This window comes from Epinephelus moara, chromosome 13, assembly GCF_006386435.1.
Source record: "Epinephelus moara isolate mb chromosome 13, YSFRI_EMoa_1.0, whole genome shotgun sequence".
In the NCBI taxonomy this organism is placed as follows: domain Eukaryota; kingdom Metazoa; phylum Chordata; class Actinopteri; order Perciformes; family Serranidae; genus Epinephelus; species Epinephelus moara.
The window spans coordinates 17,497,630-17,512,398 of record NC_065518.1 but is presented as its reverse complement, the minus strand read 5'-3'; the positions used below and the strand labels follow the sequence as shown (position 1 = coordinate 17,512,398).

At 43.3% G+C, this 14,769-nt stretch overlaps 1 protein-coding gene across 2 annotated transcripts in view; it reads left to right on the top strand.

Annotated features, from left to right (window-relative positions):
- afap1l2 (actin filament associated protein 1-like 2) overlaps positions 1-13,614 on the top strand; it is a 59,562-nt gene extending 45,948 nt beyond the window's left edge. Inside the window, exons 6-20 of one of the 2 annotated variants that reach the window (XM_050059908.1) lie at positions 768-851; positions 1,290-1,501; positions 3,272-3,451; positions 3,591-3,677; positions 3,843-3,924; positions 4,037-4,141; positions 5,872-6,083; positions 7,267-7,412; positions 7,523-7,634; positions 9,316-9,570; positions 9,657-9,933; positions 10,689-10,862; positions 10,942-11,129; positions 11,213-11,401; positions 13,035-13,614. In XM_050059908.1, coding sequence (XP_049915865.1) covers positions 768-851; positions 1,290-1,501; positions 3,272-3,451; positions 3,591-3,677; positions 3,843-3,924; positions 4,037-4,141; positions 5,872-6,083; positions 7,267-7,412; positions 7,523-7,634; positions 9,316-9,570; positions 9,657-9,933; positions 10,689-10,862; positions 10,942-11,129; positions 11,213-11,401; positions 13,035-13,061 — 2,330 coding nt within the window. In that variant the 3' untranslated portion in view covers positions 13,062-13,614. The remainder of the gene's footprint in view (positions 1-767; positions 852-1,289; positions 1,502-3,271; positions 3,452-3,590; positions 3,678-3,842; positions 3,925-4,036; positions 4,142-5,871; positions 6,084-7,266; positions 7,413-7,522; positions 7,635-9,315; positions 9,571-9,656; positions 9,934-10,688; positions 10,863-10,941; positions 11,130-11,212; positions 11,402-13,034) is intronic. The other variant, XM_050059910.1, reaches the window with a different exon arrangement.
- Positions 13,615-14,769: the final 1,155 nt, after the last annotated feature.

Below are 14,769 nucleotides of genomic sequence, written 5' to 3'. Positions count from 1 at the left end.
TGTAATAATCTATAGGGAATAAATCATCTTGTCACAAAGCAATGTTTTGCTGGGGAACCTTGAGTCCTGGCGTTCATGTGGATACCACTTGACACGCACATCCACCACCAGAACTCAGGAACGGCCCGAGGATGTGTGACAGGTGCAGGTTCCCCAAAGCCAAGTCTGATCCACGATGGGGCTGTTGAAGTATGGACCCAGAAGTCCTGTGGTGTCTGGCACCAGGGCATTGGCAGCAGATCCACTGAGTCCTTTTGGCCGCAAGAAGGGGTACCTGTACATTCCACTGATGCTTGATGGGTTTGTGATCTAGGCCTGGTCAACACCTTGAGCTCCTTGTCACGTTCTTCCGGCCACTGGGGAGTGCCATTGGGTGGGTGAAGCGTAATAAGTGGCATCCATATAAGTGCCAGGACGGTTTCCCAGCAGAACATTGCACTGTTACAAGAGGATCAATGTTATTCTCTTCTACGTCAATTACCATGGCAGCAGTCGAAGCTTCTAAGCATTTGGGTCATCCCTATGTTATGATATACTCATGAAGATTAATGAGGTTAATTAGGGAACATTTCATGCATCAATGGCCAGTAGGCCTGTTATGGATTTTCCTTTACCTAATTTGTAACAGTGGACTTGTACTTTTTTACATTTATCTTTATTTATATATAGGCATTTTTCATTTGGATTTTTTCCAATCCTGCCTCTTTCTTCTTCTTCTTTTTCTCCGTCTCTCTATTCTTCTTCTTGTTTCTATTGACGTTGTGTAGATCTGGACTGTTTTGGCCTCCTCTCAGGGCCCTGGATGCGAGTGCAGAGCTCTGACAGTGTGGTCTATGCTGTTATCAACAGGGGTAGCTACCTCTCTTTCCCTGGATGCCTTTGTTTATGTGTGGCATGTGCATGGGCCAGTCAGCATGCCCTCAGTCCGTACTGTCCAGCATGGCCAGCATCCTGCATGTATAGAAACGACCAATGTCAAGACTTGTGACAAGAGTCATCAGTCAGTCCCATCTTATCAATTTCCCCCATTTTTGTTGTTTTCCTTTTTATCATATCTTTTTCCTGTCACCACCGTTCATCAGTACTTTAACAGCTTATTTGCAGCCTGGCTGTTGCAAGGAAATCCTCTTCCATTGAAGAAGGTCATCAAGATCAAGGAGTCACTGACATCATTTGGTCCCCCAAGCGCATTTAACAGTGTAACGTGCTGCTACTCGTGCCTTTTCATTGCCCTTCCCGTGTGACTTTCCCTCTTTGTTTTAGTTTCTTATCATGTCTCTGTTTCTTAGATGACGGGGAGGCAGTCAGCAGTTCATACGAGTCCTACGATGAGGAGGAAGTGACCAGAGGAAAGTCGCCGTCGGCGCAGCACCAGTGGCCGTCAGCGGAGGCGTCCATTGAGCTCATGAAGGACGCTCGGATCTGCGCCTTCCTGTGGAGGAAGAAGTGGCTGGGCCAGTGGGCCAAACAACTGTGTGTCATCAAAGACCATCGCCTGCTGGTGAGTAAAAGATTGCCTGGAAATCTGAATTAAAGCCCCAGTGAGGTTTGTCGTACAACAATTAAGGTCATCATGAGCACAGAGGGTTTTATGAAGCGATTGTTTATATTAACAGTTCCATGTAACTGAACATGGAAAAAGCCTGAAGAAAACAAACTCCCAGAATATATTTAAACTCAATATTTATCTGTCACATGCTGTCCTTGTTCTGCCACTTATTTTTAGGATGGAAAACATTAATCCAATAAATCAACAAATACTGTAGGACAGTCTGTTATGGTCCTCCCCTCATTTGGATTGAGAATGATGAGAAGACCCTCATGCCAAGGAGCCAAAGTGCCTATAGTCAGCCTTTGTACAATCATAAGGTTAAGTCCAGTCAGTAGACAATTTGTTCATTTTTAAAAAGGGGAGCGACTATAGTGTACGCTATATTTAAGTGAGTAATTTTATCACTTTACCTTGCTGCCAGACAGCCCTCTCTGACTGGGAATTAAAGCAGATACCTATGCTCTCGTCAAAGCCACCAGACTTTTTGACTTGTTTGTGTTAACCAATTGGTGCAGTTAGACCAGCAGCTCCTGTGTTCTGCAGGGTAAAAACTGAGCGCAGCATTAGCTCAGGCAGGACATGCTGTCAAGCTCAGCTCACATCCCAGTTACATCAGCTGATCTCAAACAGCCCAGTCAACTGATGGAGCAGCTGATTGATGAAAGGGAGTCAGCTGACAGATCACATGATTCCTTTCCTTTCATTCAGAGCACCCTATTTAAACTGCTCTGGCTTGCCTACTGTTGCTGCTTCCTCTGCAAGCTGCTTTGCAACCCTCCTCCACCCACTGCTCTGTTCTGTTCCCGGGAGGTCTTTACTGCTGCTCTCCCTGCCTTAGGCTTTCCATGTAGGCACATGGAAGGGCAGGGAGCAGAACAGAACAGAACAGAACAGAGACATATCACCACATGTAATACTGCAAATGGAAATGGAGATTTCTTTGACTAAAGTGGTCCTGACTGAACTACAAGTTTTAAAAAGCATTAAAGATTTTTGTAACTAACATATTATTACTTTGTTGTTGAAATGCATCATTTTTTTTGTGAAGGGTGCATTATGACTTGTTTAGGACTCGAAACTCAAGGTTTAGGACTTAGGACTCTACTCAGGACTTGCCTGTCTTGACTTGGGACTTAAGTGCAAAGAATTGAGACTTATTTGTAACTTGCTTGCTCTGTTCTGTTCCTGGGGGGGTCTTTGCTGCTGCTCTCCCTGCCTTAGGCTTCCAATATAAGCACATGGAAGGGCAGGGATGTTTGATCTCTCTCTGCCTTAGGCTTTCCTCGTATGCATGTGGAAAGGCAGAGAGGTGTGCTCTCTCAGCCTTAGGCTTTCTGCATAGGCCTGAGGACAGGCAGAGAGGCCCCAGAACAGAGCCATACCACCAAATATAATACTGCAATGGAAATAAAGTTTTCTTTGACAAGTTGTGACTGAATGAATTATGGTTTTTGGTAAAGGGGTCTGGTGGCTTTGAAAAGAGCATAGATGATGACTGCAGCTCCCCACCTGAAGGGGCTGTCTGAAGGCAAGGTAAAGGAGGGTGGCTTCTGCGTTGCAGACTGCTACCATGGTTCGCTTATTAGTGACCTTCAGGGGATGGAGAGGGGTGGCAGATTAACAAGGGGGATGCATTTTGGTCATTTTGAGGGAGCTGAAGTCCCCCTCATGCCCTCTTAAATCGCCAACTGAGTCCAGTGTTACTTCTGCCTCTCTCAGTGCTATAAGAGCTCCAAGGAGCAGACACCTCTGCTGGATGTGAGTCTGCTGGGATGCAGCGTGGTCTACAAGGAGAAGCAGCTGAAGAGGAAAGAGCACAAACTGAAGGTCATACCAGTGGGAGGGGAGGCTATCGTTCTTGGCCTACAGAGCAAGGAGCAGACAGAGCAGTGGCTAAAGGTAAGCCAGCCAAAAAAAAGCTCTACTGTGTGGAGCAGGATTATTTGACTCACTTTTGAATGTAATTCTGCAGTTTTGATGATGATTTGATAAAAAACGATCTGATTATGTTGACACTAATCAACCTCTCGTTCATTAGGTGATTCAGGAGATCAGTCCCAAGCCGACTGAAAACTATGACCACCAGCACTCTGTATCCGACTCACCGAGGCTTATCTGTACAAAGGTACAGTTACTTCAGACTTATATGATCAAGCAACATCTGAAAATATTGAAGGAGCTTTTGATTGGCTCTACTTAAACCACAGGGTTCAGGAACAGTCTCTGTTTTTGTCATAATTTGTATTTCTGACGCCCACTAAATGACTAAAATGTTGATCTGAACTTTCAGGGAGACCTGAGTGAGAGATACTCAGTGGCTTCAGAGAGCGGCAGCAGCACTGACAGCCATGCTGAGACTCCCGAAAAAGATGGTGAGACTTTTTGCAGTTTCTACGCAGACTTGAGCCAGTCCAAAACAGTGGGTTTTGACACATCATGCAGCTCTAAGTATCATGTAAAGAATCCTCCTCTTCCTCTCCACAGTGAAGAAAAAATCTGGGGCAGGTTTGAAGTTCAGCAACCTCATGAACATTGGCAAGAAAAAACCCTCCTCATTAGAGAGCCCAGAGAAATGTGTGGACACCTCAGGTGAGCAGAGATCGACTGTGCATGTTGTGCCAGATTATAAAGTCTCCAAGCACGCACTGATTGTTACTCAGGTGTAGTTTTTAGTTTTGACACAGACATGGAAACAATAAAATCCCAGACGCAGAGGCCGTTTACACGTACACAGTGATTTTGATAAACGGAGACATCTTCCTTCGTTTGTGCCCTTCGTTTACATGCAAACAGAGATTTCTCCTCTGAAAACGAGTCTTTCTAAAAACTCCGGCCAGAGTGGAGATTTTGGAAAACTCCGGTTGCGCGTTTGCATGTAAACTGAGATAAACGGAGATAAACGGAGTTAAAGGCAGCCGACGTCACAGTATGCGCCGGAACTTGCGCCTGTGTCAAAAGTGCGACCTATGTTGCTATGGTGACAATGGATACATGGAAGGCTTGAGCTTCTCGTTACACTGCCACCTACAGGTTTGGCATGCTCTTGTGTATATATACACGGGTAAGTGTAAACGAAGATCTTTTTGAAAACGGAGACGGTGAAATGATACACAGGTAAGTGTAAACAAAGATCTTTTTGAAAACGGAGACGGTGAAATGTTCGTTTATGAAAATAGCCGGCCACGTGTAAACGGCCTCTGAAAGGCAGCAAGACAAACAGTCCCCACACCAGAGACCTCTCTCCTCAGCTGCTGGCACAGGAGATCTTAAGCACCTCCTTCCAGGCCAGCTGCACCTCGCTGATCAATGCACCTCATTAGGCAATGCAGGACACCTGGGAAGAGCTACAGGAGAGAGAAAGGGGACAACACATACAGCTGAAACACCATAATTAGACTCTCTTAATGCAAAACTCTGGGGTCCTCAGCATCTTACACTTAATCTTGAGGACTGGCCACAACGTTTTAAATGAAAAAGTTGTTTGTTTTGAACAGAACACAGAACATTTAATCATTTTCAGCCACCAAGATACTCCCACAACACTTTGTAACCAATAATAATCAATGTATCTCACATCAAGTTACCTTGAATTTGTGATGAAAACATTTTCTTACGTGCCTCCAGTAAACGAAAAATCCAAAAACTTGAGTAGAAGTGGCCCATGTTTCACAGCAGCAAAACTACATCAAAACACCCGATACAAACCCTCACACTTTCCTTTATGTGGTCGTATGCTCAGTACTTCCCAAACAGACACTTTCTGTAATTTTACTTTGTTGAATACAAGGGCTGCCTGTCTACTTCTACCTCAATCAGTTAGTTTGTATGTGTTATTGTGTGGTTTTTGTTTATTAAAGGGTTAGTTTGGATTAACAAAAGTCACAAAATAATGAGCTAACTGCTCGTGGCAGCAATAGACCAGCAGCTCCTGTGTTCAGCAAGGTAAAATTACTCTTAGTGTCAATGGAGTCTGGCTTTAAGGAGAGCATAGATAGTTTCGCTTTCAGTTCAGTTCCCCATCAAAAAGGGCCATCTGTTCAGGAAGTACTGAGCATATGATTGCGTAAATGAAACTTGGATTATACTGGACGAGTTGTGTGAGAGTTTGTATCGCGTGTTTTGACACAGTTTTGCTGTTGTTATACGTGGGACCTCTCTGACTTTGGTTCATCTAGAGTTTTCTTAGTTTTTGCATCCTTCGTTCATCAGTGAGAAAAACGTTTTCTTCATGAATTTAGCATTACACAAGGTGAGTAATTAGGGGTGAAGTATTCTTTTAAACAATGTAGATAACCTCTACATTCTCTGTTCTCTTTCAGGCTACCTCAACGTGTTGGTGAACAGCCAATGGCGGACCTGCTGGTGTCTTATAAAGAACGGACAGCTATGGTTCTACCAAGACAAGGGCAAGAACAAAGTGAGCCAGCCAGCTGTGACCCTAGGGGGCTGCAGCATTCTGCCCGACCCGAGCCCCGAGCACCTGTACTCCTTTAGGATCGACATGGACGGCACGCAGGTTGCAACCCTGGAGGTAGACAACCACTGCTGCACTTTGCTGCTGCTTTGCAACAAACATTTCGGATCTGAATAAATGGTTTGACACTGTTTAATGGTTTGACACCTTGATGTCTTTCACCAGAGTGTGGGGTGTCAGACTTTGTTACTGAAGATGACTGAAGATAGATATCTGGCAGGGTGCGGTGTGGTGTGTTTCCTCTCCTCAGTTCATGTTAGCTTCAGATGGGAGCTTACGTCAGAGTTCCTCTGTAAGAGAGGACGGGTCACTGTTGATCTGAGAAATTACCAGAGGTCTAACCAGCCTGGAGAAAAAACAAACGTCAGCATCTTTCTGAACGGGAAGTGGTATACAGCTACCTATAGGAAACATGTCCTCATTTGGAAATCACTTTCTGCTGACATCAAACTTATTCTGAGTAATGTATGTGTGCACACGAGGGTGGTCTGCGTGTTTGTGTGCATATGTGTGTGAGTGAAGGGTGTGGATGTACTGGGATTTTGGGGACTAATGCTACGCCCTTTTTCATTAGGTTTCCAGTACCACCCTGCTACAGTGCATATTTGGTTCTAGGCCAATGGAATTTAATGTTTAGTCTTGAGGGCTCTGACACATTTATGGTTTGTTTTCTTTCTTATTATGAGTTTTTTTTTATTTCACAAATTGAAACTTCCCCCAGTCCAGTATTTACCAAAACAAACAAAACACTTCAGCGAGATTATCCCCTATTTTACGTCGTAGAAATGTGCTCCAAACCATCATGTGTTGCCTCACGCAGTGCTATTAAGTGAGCTGTATAAATCTCCCAAAATAATATTGGGCTGTGTTCTTTATGAAACTGTCTTATTATGGGTGTAATTTAGCCGTGTTATTGAAAAGAGCTATTTTATATGTATCAGTTACACTGACTGCTCGTCTGTTCTCGAACGCCATTTGTCACCAAACTGCAAATTGCTATCGCTTCTTAGACGAGTAGAACTGCTCAGCTGAGGATATTAGACATATCACTTCTTAAAAGGTTTTGCATATTGAAATACTGCTGGGAATCTGCGCTGTAGCAATCGGTTTATTAATACAAAGTGACAGATGGTATGTAACATAAACTATGAGCTTGTTTTGAACTTGTGATGTTGCAAGTGCATGGTATGTACTTTGATGTCCTCTTTATCTTCCTCTCCTCTCTTCCATCCTATCCAAGGCCAAGACGTCCGCAGACATGGGCCACTGGCTGGGCCTCCTGCTGTCACAGACAGGGAATAAAATGGACCCAGAGGAACTGACGTATGACTACGTCAACGCTGAGAGGATCTCCAGCATCGTCAATGCTGCCAAGACTTCCTTATAGTAAGGACTCTCACTTTCTGTCCACTCTAAGGGACACTGGTCCTGCTAGTGTATGCGTACTGTGGCACAATTTTCAAGCGGGACCTCACTGTGTGTTTGTGTCTCTCTAGCTTGATGCAGAGGAGGTATTCAGAGCCAAACACCTACATAGACACACCACCCTCCATCTCTCACAACTCTGATGAGCTGTATGATGATGTGGCGTCTATAGCTGATCCAGAGGTATGTTATCTACAACTACAAGTTCCTGTATTCCTGGTTAGCTGTTCAATGTTGTAGTATGTTTATGCATAAACCAGAGGTGGGAGTAAGTTGCACATTTGAAAGTTTCAAGCAAGTCCCAAGCTACAATTATGGACCAGGCAGGGTACACCCTGGACAGGTCGCCAGACTATCACAGGGCTGACACATAGAGACAGACAACCATTCACGCTCACATTCACCTACGACCAATTTACGGTCATAGTTATCCTGTCACACATGTCTTTGAACTGTGGGAGGAAGCCGGAGTACCTGGAGAACATGCAAACTCTGCACTGCAAACTCCGCACTAAAAGGCTCCACCACCCTGGGTTTGAACCAGAAAACCTCTTGCTGTGAGGCGACAATGCTAACTACTGCACCACCGTGTCACAACATTTCCTAAATAAAACGTATACTTTTAATTCAATACATTTCTGTGTAATGGAGTAGAAATATTTTACGCCAGTTTTACTCCAGTACCTATATATTTCTATGTCCTCAGAATTTTCCTTACAACAAAATAAAGAATCAGTGGTCCCAGCATAAGGCCAAGTGTTAACAAGTGCTCTCAAAGCCACAGTTAAATTTTATTTGCCATCAAGCCCAGGCTGCATGTTAGATTAGATGCTACATGCTATAGCGCCTACCTACTACTCAACGATCAGACTGACATCATGATGGAAGCAGGTGTCCCATGGCAGATTTGTGACAGGTAACGTCACCCCTGGATAGTCAGAGGTTGTCCTTAAATCCTGTAAGTTGTGAAGAAGATCTCGTTTTTCTTTAAGTGTAATGTACACTCCATTTTTAAGGTGGTATACATGTTAAGAAGGAATTAACTTCAGAATCCTCTGAATTCTGACTGCTTGCTTTTTAACAACCAACATTTACATGTACTTTTACTTTCAATACTTAATTACGTTTAATATACTAAAATAAATTTTGATACTTAGGTACAGTTAAGTCAGACATTTTAAGACTTTTACTCAATTAATTATCTAAAAGGCGACTTTAACTTCTACCATAGCAGTTTTCTGTTAAGTAATTTGTACCTTTACTCAAGTGTGGCTTTCAGGTTCTTCAGGTACAGAAACCAATAAGCTAATTAGTTGGCTAAAGAGACACAACCATGTAGCGTTGCCTTTGATTGTGGGGTTGTAGTGATGGATGAAGTTGGATTTTATGCCTTGCGTACTGGTCTTCTCACTACCGTCACTGATAACATCATCCTTGAATCTAAATTTTATAATTTGTGCACTAACCCTCTTCCTGACAGCTGACTCATAAGTTGGCCTCTGCTGGTCTGCCATGTCCTAGTAGGTTGCCAGGTTTGCGCGCATTGTACTCAAGTCAGACTCAAGTGAAGTCACGTGACTACAGTTTCCCACCTTGGACATGAACCATAAAATATTCTTTAAACTTTAAAATAGGGATAACTGATTTTACAGGTTCAGTCAGACATGTGATATAGTGCGCACAGGGGTCAGAAAACAGCACCCACGTTGACTGGTGTAGCACACCTTCAGATCAGTAAAAATCATCTGGTGTGGTTTGCTATTTTTTGTTTTCAGCACATGTTCAGTTTCACTTTCATTGTTACATGGACTCACTAAGTCTGGCCACTCTCCATCTCATAACTCCCTCCTCCCATGTAATACAGGATGCTGAAGAGAGAGGCCTGCCAGACAGCGAGGACAACAATCCTCAGGAACTTAATGAAACATCCGCACAGGACACCAAGGATTCAGCGGGAACACAACAGGACACTGACAACAGGATTTACCTGGACCTGGTCCCTGTGCGCTCGTTCCTCCATACGTCCTGCGGGGGTAAAGCCCCTCCTGCCAAAGAAACTTCTGGACATTCCCCAGTCCCAGCAGAGGAGCAGAAGGACCCCTCATCTCAAATGAAAGAGGTGGGTAATAAGGACATATCTGTTGACTTGGAGCAAATAGCCCTCACTGCTTGTGTGATATTTATATTTTGTGCTTTAATATCCAGGTCGTTTCAACTACCCGCACTGAGCCAGAGTCAGCACCTGTGATAAATGACACAAATTCAGCCTCTGCTACAGAGCACCCTCCCACTCCCACTCCACCACAGCCACAAACCCAACCAGTCAAGACCTCAACCCAAAGCCAGGAGACCCCCAAGAGGAGCAGTGTGGGGATCCCACAGGCCTTCACCTCCTCCGGGGGACAGATCCACAAAGGCTCAACAGTTTCTGTGGGGCTCCCTCACAGTCCTCACCCCCAGCGGCCCAAGGCACATACCATAGGTGAGGACAAATGTGGAAAGGACATTAAGCAGAACATGTTTCCCCCACACTGATTATTGAGATCAGCTGCTTTCCTTCCTCTGTCATGTCCCATTACTACAGCTCCCTCTAGTGATAAGCTGCATCCTCTACAGTAAAACCCACAGCCTCACAGGGGAATGCAGATTTATTTTATAGTTACAGAAATAAGCTTTTTAATAATAGCAAGTAAAACTCTATCTATAAAGCACACTTCATGCCAGGTGGAAGCAAAATGTGCTGCGTGACACGTGAGTGACCACAGGAAGTTGCAGCCACAAACACTATATAGATAGTGCAAAGATAAAACATGAGATGCAAGTAAACACAGTGAAAATAGACACATAAATGATACATGTGAAGAGGTAGGAATAAAAATGAGAAGAATTAAGATGAATAAACGTTTTTTAAAAGCAAGAATTAATAAAACATTGAATAAAATTAAATAAAATGAATTAATAATTAAGACCAACAGCTGATTTAAAAAACTTAAGTCAATCTATTTCTTGTCTTGATGTTTCGACAAAATCAAACAAGTTAAACACTATCCTACGTTTTTAGTCTTGGCTCACGCAGAAACTGAAGTTCAATGACGTGAACACTGACAGCAACCAATCTCTCCAGCACCAAACACGAAGCACCCTTTGAATTCTCGGGCAAATGTTATAATAAATACTGGATATTGTTTCACTTGTATATGAGGTAAAATGTACAACATTCCCATCTCTAATTCCCAGGGTGTCCCGGTGCAGTCGAAGGGAAACTGGGCAAGAACCGCACAGAAGCAGACATGCGGCGCTACATCGATGAGCGCGACCGTTTGGAGAAAGAGAGGGAGGAGATGAAGAGTAGTCTGGCGAACCTGAAAAAGGAGAGAAGGGAAACCAAAGAGGAGCTCACTGCCTGCCAAGGTACATCTTGCACTTCCTGTGACACATCAATGAAGCTTTACACAGATCTGTGTGACTGACGGCTGCGTGTCGTCCTCAGATACCAAGCAGCAGGCCTCGCTAGAAGCCCGTTTGAAGCAGAAGGACGAGGAGTGTCGGGAGGCGGAGCGCCGCAGAGTTGAGGTGGAGCTACGGTTGATGGAGGTGAAGGAGAGTCTGAAGAAGGTGGAGTCGGGGCCTTTCACACTGGGGACCACACTGGACAGCAGCCTCCAGGACACATCCACAGTGAGTGTACAGGTCATCACGGTGAACACAGGAAACTGACTTATGTGAAATATTTGACATCCTCTCTTCTGTTTGACCCCCAGCCTAAAGCATCAACCCTGCCTTCTACCCAGACATCATCATCATCAACATCATCATCATCTTCATCATCCCAACCCTGCAACAGCAACGTCAGTGCAGACCCAGCCTCGCCAGTCAACTCTGCCTCTGCACTAAAGAGCAGACCGGCCTCTATCATGGCCACCAAAGGCAAAGTCCTGCAGAAAGCCAAGGTGAGACAAGTAGTGGAATGTAACTAAGTACATTTACTGAAGTACAAATTCAAGGGACTTGTACTTTACTTAAGTGTTTCCATTTTATGTAACTTTTTACTTCTACTCCACGACATCTTACGGGTAAATACTTCACTTTTTGACAGTTTACGTTACATCTCAGATGACAATACCGACATTTTTAACTTAAATGGTTTCATTTTCCCTTCTTGTGTTTTCAACCGGGGGCATATTTTCCTATCTTTTTGTGTTGAAGTGACTTGTGGGAACAAAAATTTCCAAAACTGGAAACTGCAGTCGGCAGCAGCTTAACAGGCTGCAATGTCTCCATTTGGGGCATGTTCACCCTGTCAGTTTCTGTCCACTGAAGTGCTCGTTTTTGCGACTAATAGGCTCAGATTGCTCTTTTAAAGGGTCTTACAACATCACGGATATAAACATTTTTCTGAATCTTTCACTCATTCCGGTTTGTGTCCAAGTCTCGCTAAGGAGAGCTCTTGTCCCAAAATCTCACAAGAGGTGATTTGTTGCAGGAAGAAAGTAAGAGTTAAAGAGAGGAGTTGCCGGTAGAAGTTGTCGTGTTGGAGCACAGAAAGTGTATCTTATTCTTATCTAAAAGATTTTCGGTGTCATGGCCAACTTCGACAATGTGAAAGGGTTCGCAAGATTTCAGAATGAGACTTCTCCTTTCGCCAGACTTGGACACAAAAGAGACCAGAACAAGCAAAAGATAAGGAAAATGTTGTGGAGATTTCACTGCCGCTGCTTAAGTAGCTAGCCACTAGCACTTGCATTTGGTTGATTGTAGTCCACTTCAATTTCAACAGGGAGGCTCAAAATACTCTTGCTAATCGTTCCTGTTTGGAGTTATGATTTAAGTGTTTTTAAACCATTAATTTTACCTCCGCTTACCATCACAGTTTAGCTCGTAACTAATCCTGAGCGTATGCGGGTGCTACGTTCACAAATGTGACTACCTAGCAGGCTGATACCAAAACAAAAATGTTACAGGAAAGGCAAAACTTATTTAAAATCACATTTCAGTAATCATATAGTATACGTTTTCTCCTTTGGTGTTGTAGCATCTTAATTGCATTCTATATAGAGATTCCTTCAAATACCACTAGAGGGAGTTCACAGTTTGGGAACCATTGTTAAAGACACGCATAATAGGCTTGTTTGAGATGAAGTGTACCTCGCTTGGGAAGGGGACGAGATTAGGCAGCTGCAGTAGGAGGCAAAGCTGCGGTCAAGTCTGACAGTTTCCTGACGGTTTCCAGCAGCCTTCAGTTCATACAGGAAGTCACAGAAACACCCACATCTTGTTAGATCTGATGCCAAGTTATTAAAATGTTATCAGACTCATACATCAGTTTGTTCTCAGTCTCCTGTTGTTTTAATTATGACTGATTGATTTATTAAAATGCTTTTAATGTGATCTGTAATTTATGTTCATGGTTCAACCTCCATTTTTCATGAATTCTGATGTAAATCAGCATCATACCAGTTATTAGTACTTCTACTTCTCCTACTCCACCACTGGGCGAGACTAGAGATTTGAGATTTGAGTTTCAAGCAGCAAGACCATGTACTGTCAAAATAGCTAAGTTTCATCCCTTCGTTGTATTAACAGGAATGGGAGAAGAAGTCCACCACCTAGAGGGAAACCTGAATGCCCTTTGATGTCCAAAATCCACAAGTTTCTCTTGGTCTGGTCGGCTGTCCACAACTTGTTCTGCTTCAGCAGGGAACCACCAAGTTAACAGACCAGACAGTTCATTCAACATCCTCCCTTCTCTCTATGGACCCTCCATCCTCATCACCTCCACGCCAAGACTATAAAGAGCCAATCAGAGAGTTGCACGAGCCGTCTTCTCAAACACCACTGGATATTCTTAGTCCATTGACTTTTCACCTTGTTTGTCTCCATTTGCTTAAGGGAGGACACCGATGTAGTAGCATTCTGGCCAGTCTAACAATTGTTCTTGGTAACGATGCACAAATGGGACGTTTGAAAACAGCCAAACATTTGAAACCACTGAGACAGAAAGACACCCCTCTAACTAAAATTGGCCATTTTGTACACTCTAGATTGTAGCTTGGTTCATATATGCTGGTAGCCAAGATGTAAATATATTTACACCATTATTCAGCCTCATGTGGCTTGTATTGCTAGCTAAAAATGCACTTTTTATTCAAATAAAAATGTACTGACAACAATACTGGCTTGAATTGTGTTGATGGAAATGTCTTCATTTGCCTTGAACGTAACATCTGTCCATCCAGCTTGTCTGATGAAAATGGACCCAAGGTTACCTGCTGTACAAATGCTTTGAAATTTGCAAAGGACACTGGAAGCGTGCAGCATTAAAATTTAACATGGTAATTAGAGTCAGATCAGGCACATCTTACTAATGAGGGAATAAAGCATTCATGAAGGGGAGTCATTTGACAATTAGATGTTCACCTGGCAAATGTGTTTGAAGGTTAAAAGTGATTAAACTGTGCTGTTGGCTAAATGACTCGCTGTTTTAAATATTCCAATTTAAAGCTTATTAGTGGAATAATTCTCCTGTCTAATCAGACACTATTTACTAAAGCTGGATGGACAAATGATCCATTATGGAAGTTTGTTTCCCTTTTCCCCAGAAGTGATAAGTAAAGTACAGGATAAGTTAAAGGGACAGTTCACCCCAAACACAAAAATGCATGTTTTTCCTCTTACCTGTAGTGCTATTTATCACTTTAGATTGTTTTGGTGTGAGTTGCCAAGTGTTTAAGATATCGGCCATAGAAATGTCTTCCTTTTCTCCAATATAATGGAACTACATGGCACTCGGCTTGTGGTGCTCAAAGCACCAAAAAAGTTCATTTAAAAAGCTCAATAGCAATGTCTCTTTCCAGAAATCATGACCCAGTTACTCAAGATAATTCACACACCTTGTTGTGAGCAGTTTCATGTTGGAACTATTTTCTTTCTACCGAACTACACCTGCCAACTGTATCACCACGCAGAAGGGAGCGTGCATCTACCTCTAGCTTACCTAGCAACACTAAGCTAACTAGCATTAAAGCCAAAGCTCAGCCGAAGAGGCTTTGGCGGTATCAACAGGGTATTTAAAAATCCTGGCAGTGTGACTTTCAATTGTCAAAAATACAGGCGCTCCTCTTTTCTATTTAAGTCACTGTATGTAGTGCACAGCACTTGCCACCAGAGGTCAGTCTACGGTCTCTACTGGTGGAACTGTAGAGAGGTGGTGGTGGGGTTAATGTTACAGCAGCCAGTCACCAACAGCAAGGAGAGACCACAGGGAAAAGAGCATATTTTTGAAATAAACACAGTGAATTAATGGTTTATTTCAACAAAA